Genomic DNA, 16,008 nt, shown 5'->3' with positions numbered 1-16,008 from the left:
TGAACACACACAAAACTTATTTCCTAGCAACCAGAAGGTTTGGAAAGCACAGATGCCAAAGTCCTGTTTATTCTGTGTGCCTAAAGTTAAAGCTAACAAACAGCTCTGTATTTAAATGTGTTAATGCTAAAAATTATATCCCACAGCTACACTGGGGCAATGTCTATAAATGTGAAACAGAACTGCAGGTAAATTCTCTTTGGATACTTTAAGATCAACTCTGCCTACACACTGAATGCAAGGGTTTCAATAATATAAACATGTTCAATTTTAATGACTACAAAACAAGGCCCTAAGACTGTGTAACAGTTTACCTAGGAGACATACTATTAATAATTAAATTGTATATGCCAGAGGCAGTGTTTGGGTTGGCAGCACTGACTTCTGATGGATGCCTGGTGCACTGTGACCTAAAAAAGTTTGCATCTACAATATTAATCTGTATAGGCAGGGAAAGGATTTATTAAAGATGCTGGCATTTGACTTTGACTCCCCTCCTAATCATTAAAATTATTCTAATTGCAAGGCAACAAAAAACATCAGAATATTGTTCTTCTGAGTCATACATTTTAATCACATTTCTCATTACCCTGAAAAAAAATAGATCAGATTCCGTTTTCCATATAAAACTTATATTGGTGATTTTTACTTCTTGTTAATATTCTAGAAAGATGTGCTGAAATAATTTAATGACATGTTGCTAATAAAGTATCATTGTTTATGATTATTGCTCACTGTCTATTTACCCCATCAGCAAAAAGCAAAAAGTATTTCACACAGATTGGAATCGACTTATCTCTATACTCTTTAACACATTTTACAAGGCTACTGGCTCAAAAATGGAAGGATTAGTTTTATCAGGGATCTTGCTCACATGGAGAAGCATCAGTGGGTACTCTTTACATATGCGAGTTTTTATGTTGCATTTACAACACCCCAAACTTGGATATTGAAGAACCATCATTACAGTTAAAAAACAATCACTTCATAATGTGTAAACAAAGAAAAGAAAAAAAATTAGTAGAATCAGTAATAAAACTAAAAACTCAAAATAATGCCTAAATGAAAGAGTTATTGAACACAGACACCTCATAGACAAACTGTTTATGGTGGTACTATCCAGGCTCAGACATTACTATGACAAGCTGTGCGGTGAAGATGAACTCAGTATTTTTTTAATTTTATAACCCACAGAAATGTGTGAAACCTGAACACAGTGAGGTAATAATCATCATCAGCCACTGTATCTGAAAGATGAAAAATTCAAATTTAATTTTCCTATGTAGCACTCGCTTAGATTTTACTGGGAGGAGAGCTGCCAAACAAAGAGAAGTAAAATGAAGGTATTAAAGAGTCTATTTGCTTATCAATGAAAATCCTTCACTCCTATTAATGGAGAACAGAAACTCTGAATGGCTTCCAGAATTAGCATGCCATTGATGTGAGAATACCCAAAGTGTGTTTTGTCATGTTTATGATTATCTTTGATTTTCATCTTTTAAAGCAAAATTGGGCATGCAAACTACATATTAACACTTACATTTTAGGTTATCATTTCATGAAATGTTCTACTAAGAATTCCTTAAAAAAACTCACAACAAGTCATCAGGCATCCTTTTCATGTGTTTTCATTTCCAACAACAGCATTTTTCTGTTCTTCATTACGGCCTAAAGTCTGCAGGGCTTAGCCCTACTGGGTGAAGTTATTTTCTCACTTGGGTTTTACTACTGAAAAACACCATTGACTTGGGGAGGATTATTCCACATTTGGACTTGTGTCAGGGGAGAGCAGAACTTGACTTGTGGCAAGACGGCATCGTTTGCTTTCTAAAGCACATTACAAGGGTGTTCCTTCTCACCACAAGCCAACAAACACAGGCATGTGGGCTTTCTTACCCGATCAGAGGAGAATGCTGCTTCACAGGCTGTGCCTGGGAACTGTGGCCAAGTTCTGCTCTGAATTTTTTGTTTTAGATGAAACATCTGTAGCTTTAAAACACAAATTTATGGACAGTTTTAACCTTGGCAAGTTTGGAACATTGAAGTAATGAATGTGATACCATGGAAAGTAACAGGCTATCACTTCTGCAATTATAAAAAACTCAAACCTCCCATAGAAGAGCTTGAAATGCAGTTCTTACAGATGGATACCTGACCTTCCAAGGAGCTCAGCTTTCTAAACGATTTCTAATCAATATTACTAATGAGCAAAATGTAATGTTCCCTCCTAAAACAGACCTAATGCCAGCACACGACAGATTTTTCAGTGGAGTTCTGCAAGGTTAAGCTAAGGGCATGCCTGGGGCAAGCAGTGATGGCCTCCTACCTGTAAAGCACACTGGGCATTTGAAGGTGCCCCCCATGCCTTCAAAGCTGTGCTCTATCAGGTGGCACTGAAGTTTGGCAGGAGAGTCAAATGTTTGATTGCAGAGTTTGCATTCATGGTTCAGTCCTTCATCTGCAGGAGAAATCAAAGGAAAAGTGAAATTCACCACAGCCCTTACAAAGAGAAAGTCCAACACACACTGTGAACTGGAGAGACTTTTTGTTTTCCTAAGCTCAGGAAACTGGGTGCCTCTCAGCACCTGTGACTTCTGAAGTGTTCTTTTACCTGTAATGTTTCAGAAAGTACAAAGCTTAACTGGGCATTAAAAGCACAGAATTTCCACTTACAATTAGCGCCAAAAAGGAATGCAGAGCATTAGCCTTCAGTAGGAAATGATGACTATGACCTGAAACATCATTTCTCAGCAGAGCCACCTGACCACAACCAAGTACATTTGTGAAACTTGAGGAATTTAATGCCGATCACACATCATCTCATCTATCATGGGTAGGAACCGTGAATGCAGTTTTTGGCACTCTGGGTGAGGTGGTGGTTCTTGTAACCAGCACAAGAAGGGTGGGCAGTTTATACCCTCACATCACTCATGCTCCACGTTCCAGTCCCATGGGCACACATGGAAGCTGCAGGATTTCAAAACTCCCTTTCTGGCATTCCAGGATTTTTTCCCTCTTTATTTGCATTTCTCCTCTGAACAGCCCAGAAAAGTCCCTGTGTGCCTTCTGACACAGCTTTCCCGTCCACGTCCTGTGGCTTTAAAAACCCCTCCCGCTCCCTGCCTCTTGTTCCTCTGCTTCCTCCCATTGTCCTCCAAGGCCGGCTGGTGCCTGGCACCAGGTTCTCTTCCTGAGGGTTCTGCAGGATTCATCCACTCTGCCATGAGGGCAGTCAGCGGCTGTCCTACTTAGAAACAGTTGCTAGGTGAGAAGTGGCTTTCAGCCCTGCTGCAGAGGCCTCAATTCCCACAGTGCCGCTTAGAAAAGGTCCTTCTGTATGTCACTGGTGTGCTACACGGGTAGCATTGATCTCACAGGTAAATACTGTATCTGATTATTGAAAAATAAGTGAGAATGAAACTCTTGGTGACTGGCACAGCTCCCTGCCATTTCTGAGGTGGAAAGGAGCGATTCAGGAGAGAGCCCTGCCCATGCCGAACATCTGAACACCAGGTTTGCACATCCCTCCAGACACAGTGCTGCCTGCAGTGATGGTTGGTGCCTGTGATGACAGGCATTCGCAGAGGATGGTGAGAGCAGAGACAGTGTTCTGTATCCCACACAACAATCCTTCCCAGTAGAGCAAAAGAGAACATGCCACGGTGCTCCTGCAGCTGTGTGGGGCCACATGACCGCTAAAAATGTTCTTTAGTGACCTATCAGAATTGAAAAAAATACCAGCCCTCAACCCTCAGCTTTCACTTCTTGTTAGTCCAAAAGCTAAATTTAGCCTTTGTGTAAGTCATGGCATCTTTAGAAAAGCGTGGGAATTAGTGGGCTTTGGACAGTGCAGACTGAGCCAGGTGCTAGTGGCTGTTCTGCAGGTGAGACTGCTGAAAACTAACATTGTGTGGTGGTTTCTATGAGGTGTCAGAGCCCTTCACAATAAGAAGGTGATCATGATGATGGCCAGGCTTCACGACCCAAGATTTAGGAAGGGCTCTACCCATGTGGGTGTGCCCTTCCAGCCTTCGCAGTGGCTTTTTTTGGTGAGGAACAGCTGCGCAGAACTGGCCCCACCCATGCTCCTAAGGTTCATCTGCCACGGCCGAGCGAGCTTGGACGGTGACAGTGAAGTCCTCAGGACTAGAACCTACAGCCCCCGGTATTCCCAGGAGGTCTCTCATCCAAGTACTAACTGGGGCTGACCCTGCTTAGCTTCGGAGATCTGATAGGATCGATATCAGGGAGGCATTTAACTGCCTCCAATAAGAAGGTAAGGGACACACAAAACACAACAAAGCCAAAGATTTACACAAAATTGGGCTGGATAGTGGAGTGTCTCCTTTAAAAGAAACAGGTAAAAATACACGGATTAAAAATATTTCTATTCTGACAACAGCCTGTAACTGGGGAGCTTGCCCTTCACTGAACACTCAGCTCTCATAGTGTTCATACATATGATGCCTCCACTGCCTTTCACAGTACAACTGTGTTTTACATGTAGCAACTGTGAGAGGAAAGCAGGACAACATTTTAGCTCTTTAAAATAGACACACTGGCATATGAACACTTTCTTAACTCTCCTGCTTCCTGTCAGTCTTGGTGCCACAGGTATAGAAAAGCATGGATGAGCATCATCTGTGTAGACACAGTAAACTGCAGACTTCCTTTCCTTGTGTACCCAATCCTTCATTAAAGCAATGTTGAATGTTTCTGACTACCTCCACATGCTGCAGAGCTTTCAGAAGGTGTGAAATGGCAGGCCTGCTCTGAGAGTCAGCTGAAAAATGTTGGTGGTCCTGGCAATGCCATGCCCACAGACTATTGCCACTGAAGTGCCTTTCTCTGTTACCTGCATCAGACAGAAGAACTTGACTCCCAGCCTGCCTCACTGGGCACCAATTTATAGCTGGATCCACTGCAGACAGCTGTCAACACATACTCAGGCAAAGGCTTAGGCCAGTCTCAACTGTTTTGACACTACAGCCTTTCTGGAAAGACTAGAATATGGAGGCTGCTGAGATACATGTCTCATCCAGCCAAACACACTGGTAGTCAAGTACCTTTGGCTGATAATGCCCTGTGCAAAAGACTCCTGGGGAAGATTAGGTGACACTCTCATCTGGTAGGTGACACCTTCTGTAACTCTTCATAAATGAATTAACAACCATTTATCAAATATAGGGAAACTGTTTCATTAGGAGGAAAAATTTTAGCGGATTCTCAAGTTTTCTGGGATTGGGATTCTCTACCATCAAGGGGTGCATGAAGGAAAAGATACTGTCATGCACCTGTCTGTACACCTAAGAGAGATAGCTGCATCCTCCAATGCAGGCTGTATGCTGTGTTCTCCCAACAGAAACCCACAGCTGTGGTCAATGATACAGGACAACATCCTGAAAAGAGCAGAAGATTCAACAAACTTTTTCTAAATGCCTCTTCTTTTCTGAACTTTCTAATTAATTATGAGGACTTAAAGACTGACAGACATCATCCAAACATTTCTCTTATATCCATATCCTTGCTGTGGGTCATTACTGGACAGACAGATGTGAAGATGGTGGGAGTCCCCACAAAGGGCAGTTATGAGTTAGAAAGCCTGTAGGGTAAAGTTTCTCCATCAAACTGTTTGTGCTGAAACACACAGCCAAAGCAATTAGGACAAAGGGAGCTCCATCTCGTGATCTTCCACATGTCAAAGTGAAGATAATCAATGACAATTCTCAAACCACAGAGTTACTGTTGGCAAAGTGTAAATGAACCATGCTAATCATTCTTGAGCATGGGAAAATTAAATGAGGAGTTCTTCAAACATTCCAAGGAAGAAAGACTTCCTAAAAAGAAATATTTTTATATGAAGCTACAGAAGACAGAGGAGGCTTCTTTTTGGTGTGTTTCCATTACCTTAGTTGATGAGGAAAAAGTGGGAAGAAAGGTGTGCACTTCTGATGCTAAAGCAAAACTTACTTTACTTACACTAAATTTGTAGTTGTTCAAGAAGAACTGAATCCCATTAAATGCAACCCTATTGTATTTGCCACATCACTCAGATCCGAGGTGATCTCCTGATCAGAAACATCAAACCCACTTTGATTACTCTATGTTGCAAATCCGATTTTCCTAAAGGCTTATAAACAGGGTTTGAAAAATCCCCTCACCCACTTGCCTGGGGCAGATAGGAAACTTCCCCAGGCAAGAGACATCAATTTGTGCAAAATCTAAGCTTTCTCTTAAAAATAAAATGTTTTTAGTCTACTAGTTCTAAAGATCATATTTAAAATATGACTACATTTGTATAACTAATAGAATATTATTTTTACTAAGTCCCACTGTTCAGGGAGTTATAAACCCCTCCCTTAACACTCCTTTTCATCCATTTTGTGCACATCACCTGCTCTGAGCTACATTCTTGGAACAAAGGGCAAGGTTCTACTCCTTGATTTTAAGAATGTGAGACTAGCATGATTTAAATTTAAAGGAGACAGATAAGGTTACAGTATTGGCAGGAGTGCTGGGTTCCTTTCCAACTCTGACACTGACATACTCTTATCACCTTGGGCATGACAGTATGGCCTGTGTTTCTCAGAGTACCCATCTTTAAATAAGAGGTGCTAATTTTTAATTTCTACTTTAACAAGCTGACCTAATTAGTATCCCTTAAGACTTTTAATACAACCAAGACAGTGCAACTGGAAAAGAGTCTAGGACTATATACTATACACAGAAGACCCAGAATCATTGCCATCTGCCTTTGAGAAGGTTTAAGATAATATTTCTAGCCACACAACTGCTTGCTTGCCTGGATCACATAGCACTGTGAAAGGATGATGGAAGAAGGCTTTGTCCCTCTGCTCTCCACAGAAAATTTAAAAGCACGACCAGCATTTTATCTCCAACTGGCATGAAAGAGCTAGGGTGTGGCAGTTCTTGCAAAGGTGCCAGCTGCAGAAAGAGCATGCAAAAGGCTCTGTTTGTGTGCTGGCCCCTGTCTAGCCGTCTAGCCCTCCATGTTTAGCAAACAACTTGATAGGGTGCTACAGAAGTGCAAAATATAGTATCATCAATAAATAAAGGACCAGTGAAATGTCACATTTTCAGTTTCGATTTGGGATTAATCTGAAATGGAATGGAGTGTCAGATACAGTCCAAGAGGCTCTCCTTCCCTGCAGAAAAGAGCTCTTGCTCTTTGCTCTTACTCAGGGAAAAAAAAAAAAGTGCTGAGCAGCTTTAAAAAATTCAATCAAAATAATCTGCTCTTTGGAAAGGTGGCGGCTGACAGTAATTGGAAAATACTGTCTGACTCATTTATTAAAGTGAGATTCAGAGTCAATTGATTTAATAACCATTAGAATATTCTATTAAGGATATAATAGGTTGGCACAGCCCTATTTTTTATTAAGAGTTATAGGTAAGAAATAAGCAATGCTATGGAATTTTAGACAACTGCTGTATGGATTAGACTAAAAATGGCTTGCAAAATAGATATAAAAGCAGCAAGTATCAGGAGGAGGAACAGGAAAGTACATTACAGTGCAAATGAGTTAGCTGAATGATGAAAAAGAAATGAACCCTTAATATAAAGCCTGCACTTTTCCAAATCTAACCAGGAACTATGCACTGCATTCTCTCATGTGGTACATTGTAAAACAAGTCAGCATGTCCTTCACATTATGGGTCCAACAACTCCATAAAGAAGGCAACAGCAAAGTACCCACTGTACAGCACAGAGCTGCTGCTTACTGTTGGCTTTACATGGTTAGGATGTGAGTTTGGATATGGTTAAGGCCTCTCAACATGGATGGGGATGGTTTACACACCTCTGGTAGTCAAATGAATTCTATGTGTGTAGAATTTCTGCATAAGTAAATTGCTTTCCTTTTGTAATCTTTATTCAGATAGTAGGAAAATGTAAACATCACTCAATTCCAAATAAATGCATTCAATATTCATATAAATGTTTAATATTTACACAAATATTAAGTGTTTCAGTGGGGGTAGGTAGATTTTAATTGAGGTGCAGCCCATTACCTCAGCAACTAAGTTGATAACCAGTGATAAAAGCAAACAAAACCAGTCTTCATGTTGAGCTTATACACATATTTGGGGATCCTCTGACTTTGCCTGAGCTACTGATACTATGGAGGAAGTTACTGAGCACCTTGCAGAGCAGGCAAGGTGCCCCCACTTGCACCCCCACTCAAGGCAGTGCTTCGGATGACCTGGCCCAGTTTGTGATATGCACTCAAGGCACAACTTGCTCATTTTGCAGGAGACCCTGACGTTTCAATATATACTTTAAACAAGTGGAACCCTTTAAGCATCCTCTAGACTGTGTGTTGCATGTTTATGCTTCTTGCTCTTCAATAAAAACAAAACTAGAGCAGCTACAAGCAAATTTTCACTGGCTGACTTACATGCAGCTGTTAAGCCAGTAACCACTGGGGGCCCTCTTATATTGTCTGATCAACACTACAGCCATTACCAAGAACCAATTTGTAACAGTTAATAAGTAACTCTTTCTCTTATTCACCCTCGAGGTTGTCCAGAAGGGTCCTTGCGCCTTCTACTCTGAATAAATCCATAGGCAAAGGTCCAAAGATGATGATGTCCTTCTGGTAAATCATCACAAGGCTGGGTCCATGATTAAAAGCATCTGCTCAGAAGTAGTGTAAACTTTGCCCTCCACACACAACACAGGAATGAAAGGGCCTGCAGGCCCTGTATTTTTTTTTTTTAGGTCTAAAGCATGCACAGCTCCCACATTCAATGTGTTTATTTTTTTACCAAGCAAATTGTACCCCTAAACCAATTTCTATTTCTTCACATTGCTTCCACTCTTCCCTGAGTTAATTTTGCCGCACACATTTATAAGCCAGAGATCTGAGGACTAAGAAGGGAATACCATAGATGACAGCTAACCCCTTGGCTACATGTCACAGTGAAAACTGAGGAAGGACAATACACAACACTGTCATTTCCAGAGTATACAGCCATCCATGCTCCCTAGCTTATAGTGTTGTGCTTGTCTTCCCCTTCTTAATTCTACCAGCCACACACCTACACACTCATCAGCCTCTCAGTGCCACTACAGACAACTCATTCCTGCACAAAATTTGGAATTAGAGTCCACTACAGAAAGTTGGTGTGTGACAAATACCCTCACATGCTAAGGAACACATAACACCTCTTCCAAGCCTGGAAGCTGAAATTAAACAGTGCCTGAAGTCTCCATCACTGCTTTCATAATTTCTCCCTATTTACACTAATGCTTCTGTCATTTTCAATTTCTCAAACATTATCACAACCCCTCCAATGAAAAACATCATCCACCACAGTGTTAATTTTGGAAGCTGACATGAAAAACATGGGAATATAGTGATAAAGGAGAATAGCAAAGGCAAAGCACACAGCTGGAAGTTGCTACAGGAAGAAGAATACAGCAATGAGAACAACCTGTCATGGAAAACCATTTTTTTTAAAGTCTAAACTCCTAACTAACAATTCAGTCCTGGTGGGTCAGGATGGAGGACTGGACGGAAAGACAGAAGTACACCTGTGTTTTTGCTGCACTATCCAGGGCAGGTCACCATGTGTTAGGAAACAGGAGGGTGGGGGAAGGAAATACCTTCCTCACCCTCTAGGCACTGTTATCCTGCACACTTCCTCTCATGCCACATACTATGCTCATGTGGGCAGGCCTGCATGGTGGCCTGTGTTTACTCTTAATACCACTTTTAACCAAAATCATGAAGTTAGCTGAAGAAACTCAAAACATCAGGCTGCAACCCAAGCAATGTCTTTCCCCCTTGCTTTTTTCTCAGTTCAGAATTATTTCTGGGCAAGGCTCTGCACATGCCTGAGGACAGTGGTGGTCAAGATTCAAGGAACAATCCTAAACTCTTGAGTCACCAATAACTAGATTCCCAAGGGGAAAGTAGAGACCAGGCTATGATACTTACCTTGAAGGATACTGGCCAGCACCAGAATGAAGAGGATGGGACCTGCACTGTGCTGTTGAGGCCAGGCCATGCTGACTCCCAGCACCACTGGGTAGGAAGCTTTATTCAACATGCAGGGAATAAATCCTACAGCCTTCTGCGGCATATTGCTACAGCTACAGCAAAGGGTGCTGACTGATTGAGTGACAAAGCTGGGATCCACCTCCTCAATTAAAGCAAAAGTTCATCTCTCCAGGGCCAGATTTTGAAATTAGATCTGCTTAAGGGAAAGCCAGTCTACTGCATCTTTCATTCCACTATATTTTTGACTGAAGCAAGGGATGCATTTCACTTCACCAACTGTTCACTTTTTTGCTTGGTTGCACTCACTTTGGCTGCTTGTAAGTGAACTCTTCTTACCACATGTGCCTTGTATGTTCTATTAAAGCCACAAATTGTCTGGCTTCCGTGAGGCTGGATGAAAATAAAAGAAGGGCAACTGGCACGGTCTATTTCTTAATAATTGTCATGTATTCATATCAAGTTAGAACAATTTAAATGCAGCAATTGCCCTTTTTATCAAACAACAGCATTTTCTGGGCAACTGGCTACCAGGAGAGAGTTCAGGAATTAAGCAACAGAGTTATTCACCAACTGATGAGACATGCATAATTTGCTACTCCTTGTCTGTAACTGCACCAGCAAAAGGTATTAAAATTTGTTCAGAAAAAAAAAAGGCCTGTGTTGCATCACATAGCTACACACATTACAAGGTTACACTCCATCACTGGAATAAAATCCCATGTGACAGAATTTATTTTGGAAACAATTTTACCATGGGATATAAAAAGAAATTTAAACCGGTAGGAATAAGCTGAGTGGTGTGAGTTATTTCTAGACAGATGATCCAGCTCAACGTTTACCTTTTCAAAAAGCACTTAGTGAGCACTGATTAAAAACTTGGTGACTGATCCTTCAAACGCTGGCATACCTAGCTCAGTGGAGCAGCCTCCCCTCTTACCAGACTCCTGTCTAGTGGGACTAAATTCTGACACAATGTGCCAGGTCAAGTCCTCCATCCTTTCACTGCACAGTGAGACACAAATTATTATCTGCATATTACAGATAAAGGAACCAAACTTCAGAGCTGCTAAATGTCTGTTTCCACCACCCTCCACCTCCAAACAGAATGAAAATTCTCTTACTAAATTTCAGTGGTTGAAGAATCACATTCTGCTTAAACTGCCCATCATTATGAACAGTGTTGGAACTGAGGTTGGAATTGTGTTTTTTCTGTTCTCTTCTGTGAGCTAAGAGACTATTTCTTTCCAAGAAGATAATTTTTTGGACCAAGTCTTCTCTAGTGAAGTTAAATTACAATTTGAATGGTGCAGAGATTGCCTGAGCAAAGTAGATATAAATGATTTAATCAAACTGAAGCAGGGTGAAACTAATAGAAGTGTCACATTTGTATTCAGAAGAATTTAGAACAGCAAAAATATAAATAATAACTTTTGGCTTTTTAAGCATTGTTCATTAAATTTCAATATTTTTGTTCACTGTGTAGGCTGCAGTTTCTTTTTCTTGTTCTTGCTTCCTGGCTGGTTTTCCAACTATTTGCTATTTGATGTTATATGCCTACTAGTAGTGCCCATTCATCTGGGACTTCTGGAACTGGTCAAAGTATAAGTATATCTACTTTTAAGTTCTGCACAAAGAAAACACAAATTTTTAAGGTATGAAAGGATATTTCATGTTGCGTAAACTAAACGCAAGCTGTTCTGAATTTAGTGGTATGGGAAAACATCTTGCATGGAGACAATCAAGTGTCAATATTAATTCTACACCACAGTGGAGCAGCAGTAGAAATCATGTTTTGTACACAACTCTCATCAGATACTTCTTTTGTTCTGAGTATACAGAAAGGGTCAGAGTTGCCTTCTTTCTTTTGACATGGAGCTATTAGATGTCTGGAAGATGAAGTCTCTAAATGCTGAAATGCTGTTTATCAAAGCTACAAATAATTGCCCGCTTATTCTTAAAAGATAGGGAAGAAAAAAGTAAAATGGAAAAAATGGATAGGATAGGATAGGATAGGATAGGATAGGATAGGATAGGATAGGATAGGATAGGATAGGATAGGATAGGATAGGGCTTTCCTGTTATACTGCATATTTGAATCAATAGCATGAAGAAATAAGAGTGCTTCATGTATTTCCTAATACAGCAGATACTAATGATATTTTTTTCCAATATCTGAATGCCGTTATATGAGTCAAATATTATTTGGCATCTTTTTACATAGGTGAACGACACTTTGAAATGAGCAGCAATTGCTGGAATACTGATCCAGCTCTCCAAATCATTTAGGGGTGTATCAACTACCTGTTTTCTTTCCTCTTAACCTCCAACTCCTCACCACCAGCTTTCAGAAAACTCAGGGAGGAAGAAGTGGTTCAGGCTGTTAAGGCCCTCAGGTCTATGCTGATAACTGGGCATTTAATTAGATTCTTTTCACGTGAGCAAACTGCTTTGACACTTAGGGGAGATCTCCTTGTACAGCAATGTATTAAAATGGTAAAGCTCAATTTAATATAAAGAATTATTTATATTGCTCATCTGTCTTAGTTTGCTGTTTTATTTAGGAAGTGATGAGAAAGCTCAGTTTTAATTTGCTCTAACCTTTCCCTATGTCTCTCTTTGATTCTGATACAAAGCAAGCAAGCACCTCGAGCCTCACATACCAAAAAAGGAGCAGACTTCATTCTAAACCTACTCCACACTCCTTCCTCCTTTCTCTGCTGGTACTAAGACTTCACACTCAGCTGAACAAACAGCTGTTGGGATTTCTATATTAAAAGTTCTTTGTTTGTGGATAAGAGAATAATGAGGGCAAATTAGTTATTTTTTCTCTGTCTCTTACATCTTTTTTTGTTAGCTTTTTCCCCCAAATTCTAAATGCCATATTCCAACCCTTGATCAAACCTCATTCTCACTGAAGCAAGGACACCATTTACCACTATGCTGGCAATTGAGGAGTGGTACCTAAGAACATCCCAATCCAGTGAACTTTCATGCATAGCAGAATGGAAAAGTTATAAAGTTTAAAAAGTAGAGAAGCAGAGGAAAAACATCAGAGTGGAAGAAACAGAGAAGAGTTGGTAGAAAAGAGATGAATCATTGAGAGATAAAGACTGGTTGGGGAAGAACAGAATTACTAGTAACGATACTGAAAAAAAGGGGGTAGACTGAAAAGTCTGGTGGGGGAGAAGAAGTGGTAAGCAGAAGCAAGACAGGGGCATGAATCCTGGAGGCTAAAAAGCACAGAAAGTCTTGATTCAACCCTCATTCAAAATTCACTGAAGAAATGCAGACTACCACCTATTTCCAGACAGAGCTTGGGTAATTTAGCACAGCTTCTATGGCAATAATGATAGATGTAATTTTACATCCAAATGTCTGAAGCCAACAATGTTACCACTATATAATTAATAACAATAAGCAATTAAAAAGAACAGCAGTTTACAAGTATAAAGCATCAAACTAGGAAAAAATGCAGGACCGTTATGAGAAAAATAAACATATAAGCTGTCAGGTCAGTGTAAAGCCTTTCCAGTTAAAAGTTACAGAGCTGGAGAAAAATGTTGCCTGCCATTAAATGACTATGAGATGATTAACATCAGTGAGAAACCAAAAAATGCTTGTAAGGCTCTGAGGAAATCTGAAATGTGGTATGAAAAAAATGCCTGTAACAGCAAAAGTCAGGTGGCTGACCACTGTAAGACATTAGCCTTTTACGAAGACATGCTCTAATAAATAACTTACAAGACTGCATTTACTGGCTGAAATATTCTCCAAAACGCCTAGCTTTCATTGTGTGTGTGAGTTCATTTAAATAAGAAGAGGTAGGAAAAAACAGAGGAACCCAGGAAGAAAGGGAGAAGGAGCTGGTCTGACCCTACATTTAGTGCTGTGCATACATGCACACGATGCCTAGCAGTCACTGAAACCAAATTTATTCAAGCCATGTGCTGCAGAGTGGGAAGAATGGTTAAAAACCATGAGATTTAACTCAGTGCATGGCTGGAAGTCTGCACTGGCCAGTTTCCCCTCAGATGGTTTCTCTATAACGAGGAAAGTGAGTATTTCATTTTTTTTTTCTAAATGAAGACTGAGATTCTGATGCAGCACTGTCATTTCAAAGGCTCAGGTTGAAAAAGAAGTACTGAACACTGTGAAACTTGTGATCAAATTGTGAAACTGTGAAACCTAATTTACCCAAATGAAAAGGGGGACACAAAATTAATTCAGATAAATGAGGATTTTGAATAAGCAAGGGACTATTTAGTGCTTTTAATACACATCCTGGGACACAACCTCATTACAGATCAGGAGTGTTGTGCTGCGAGTTTGTGTCAGAGTGGAAGTGTCACTGACACAACAAATAAAACCAAAAATATCCTACTCCCTGATTGCTTATTTTGTGTTTCCATACACACGCTACACGAGCCTGAAGAATAATTAACACTGCTGAGAAGAAGCAGCAACAGTGGATGAGTCTCACTACAGCAGACCTCTCATCATAGCAGAAATACAAATGTACTAGTTATCGTAACTGTGTTATGTTAAGTAGACCTTTGCCCCACATTATTGTAAGTTAGAGGAGGGAAAAGGGAAAAGGAAGATGATATCAGCATTCTTGATGATATTTTATTTATCCACACATACTGTTGACACAGTTGAAGAATAAGCAGAACAATGGAAGAAGACACACAAAACACTTGCAGACACAGGGTTCTTTTACATTTCGTCAGGGACAAAAAGACTGCCAGTGAAGACAGCTATGCCTTTTACAGAGCAATCTCAGACATTACTGCCCACAAAAAAATTTAAAATATTTCTACAGCTATCTTGCGGAATTATAAAGATGCTGTGAGCATCTTTGTTGTGGGCAAATTTTTAATTTCTTAACTTCGTGACAATTTTACCAAGACCTGAGCAGGTTCATTTGAACCATCATTTAAATATTGTATACCCTGATTATGTAACAAAGGCTGGCTCCATGGGATTGTGTTTCTGTCATCAACCTCTTAATTATATTAAGAAATGAAAGTATTTGTTAACAGAATCATACAAGATGTGCATTTAACTTCCCTAGTTTACTTTTTGAAAGCTGAAGGGCCATCTCTTGGAAACCCTGATGCTGTTTAAAATGGAGCATCTTCATGACAAACCTCATAGGCAGCAAGTTTCTCTACTTACTCAGCACATTATGCTTACTTGTCAGTCTTTCTCCAAACAAAGTGGGCAAAACAAGCACACAAGATGCAAAGAAGTAAAGCAGACAGAATATATCCCCCAGCCCCTTCAATTGCCTTCTTCACCTCACTCAAGAAGCACTTTTAAATTTGTTAAACCTGGAAGTGAGCAGAAGGATTTAACACCAGGCAGATTTTAAACAACAGAAAATAGGGTCACAGAGGAGTATTAGCCCTCTAGTCATATTTGAAAAAACAGGGGCATTTTGAAGTAAAAAAAAAAAAAGGGGGCAAACTCACTTGCTGTGCTGCGCATCACCCTGAAACAGCAAGAGCCCACTGTTAGATTTTGCAATGCATTTTGCTAAGAGGAGCATGCAGATTTTGATCCTGTGACACTCCTACAAATAAGCAGCATATTTTGTTGATGTTCATTTCTGATTGCTGGACTTGATAAATGACATGGCAGCAGATAAGATGAAAAATTGCTGTGTTAAGTCCTTGAAAATTATATAGCAGAAAGAGTGGGCAGCCTCTGTAGTTCAGCTAGGCACCAGAAGGCAAAGATCAGAACTGGAAATAATAGCTGATGAAGAATACCCGCAGAGCAGCAAGGAAACTGAGGTGGGGCAACTGAACTGAATGCTGTACTCACAACCAATCTATCCACACCCTTTTCTTTCCAACATTTCATCTATGTGACTGACACACCCTTCCTCTCCCTCCAAAAGATAAAAAGACAACAAGCTGGCTATTAAGAGCAAAAAAAAACCCCTTAAAGTGAGCTACAGCAAACTAAAAGTTGGCCA

The 16,008-nt window shown here is 40.2% G+C and overlaps 1 protein-coding gene across 10 annotated transcripts in view; it reads right to left on the bottom strand.

The window, feature by feature from the left end:
- Nucleotides 1–16,008, bottom strand: part of ZNF521 (zinc finger protein 521) — a 232,305-nt gene that overhangs the window by 28,138 nt on the left and 188,159 nt on the right. For all 10 annotated transcript variants that reach the window (XM_071554650.1, XM_071554647.1, XM_071554640.1 and 7 more), the window contains one exon: nt 2,327–2,458. In XM_071554650.1, the coding sequence (XP_071410751.1) occupies nt 2,327–2,458 (132 nt within the window). The remainder of the gene's footprint in view (nt 1–2,326; nt 2,459–16,008) is intronic.

The sequence above is a fragment of the Pithys albifrons genome, chromosome 4 (genome assembly GCF_047495875.1).
Source record: "Pithys albifrons albifrons isolate INPA30051 chromosome 4, PitAlb_v1, whole genome shotgun sequence".
NCBI classification, from domain to species: domain Eukaryota; kingdom Metazoa; phylum Chordata; class Aves; order Passeriformes; family Thamnophilidae; genus Pithys; species Pithys albifrons.
This window is presented reverse-complemented; position numbering and strand designations above follow the sequence as displayed.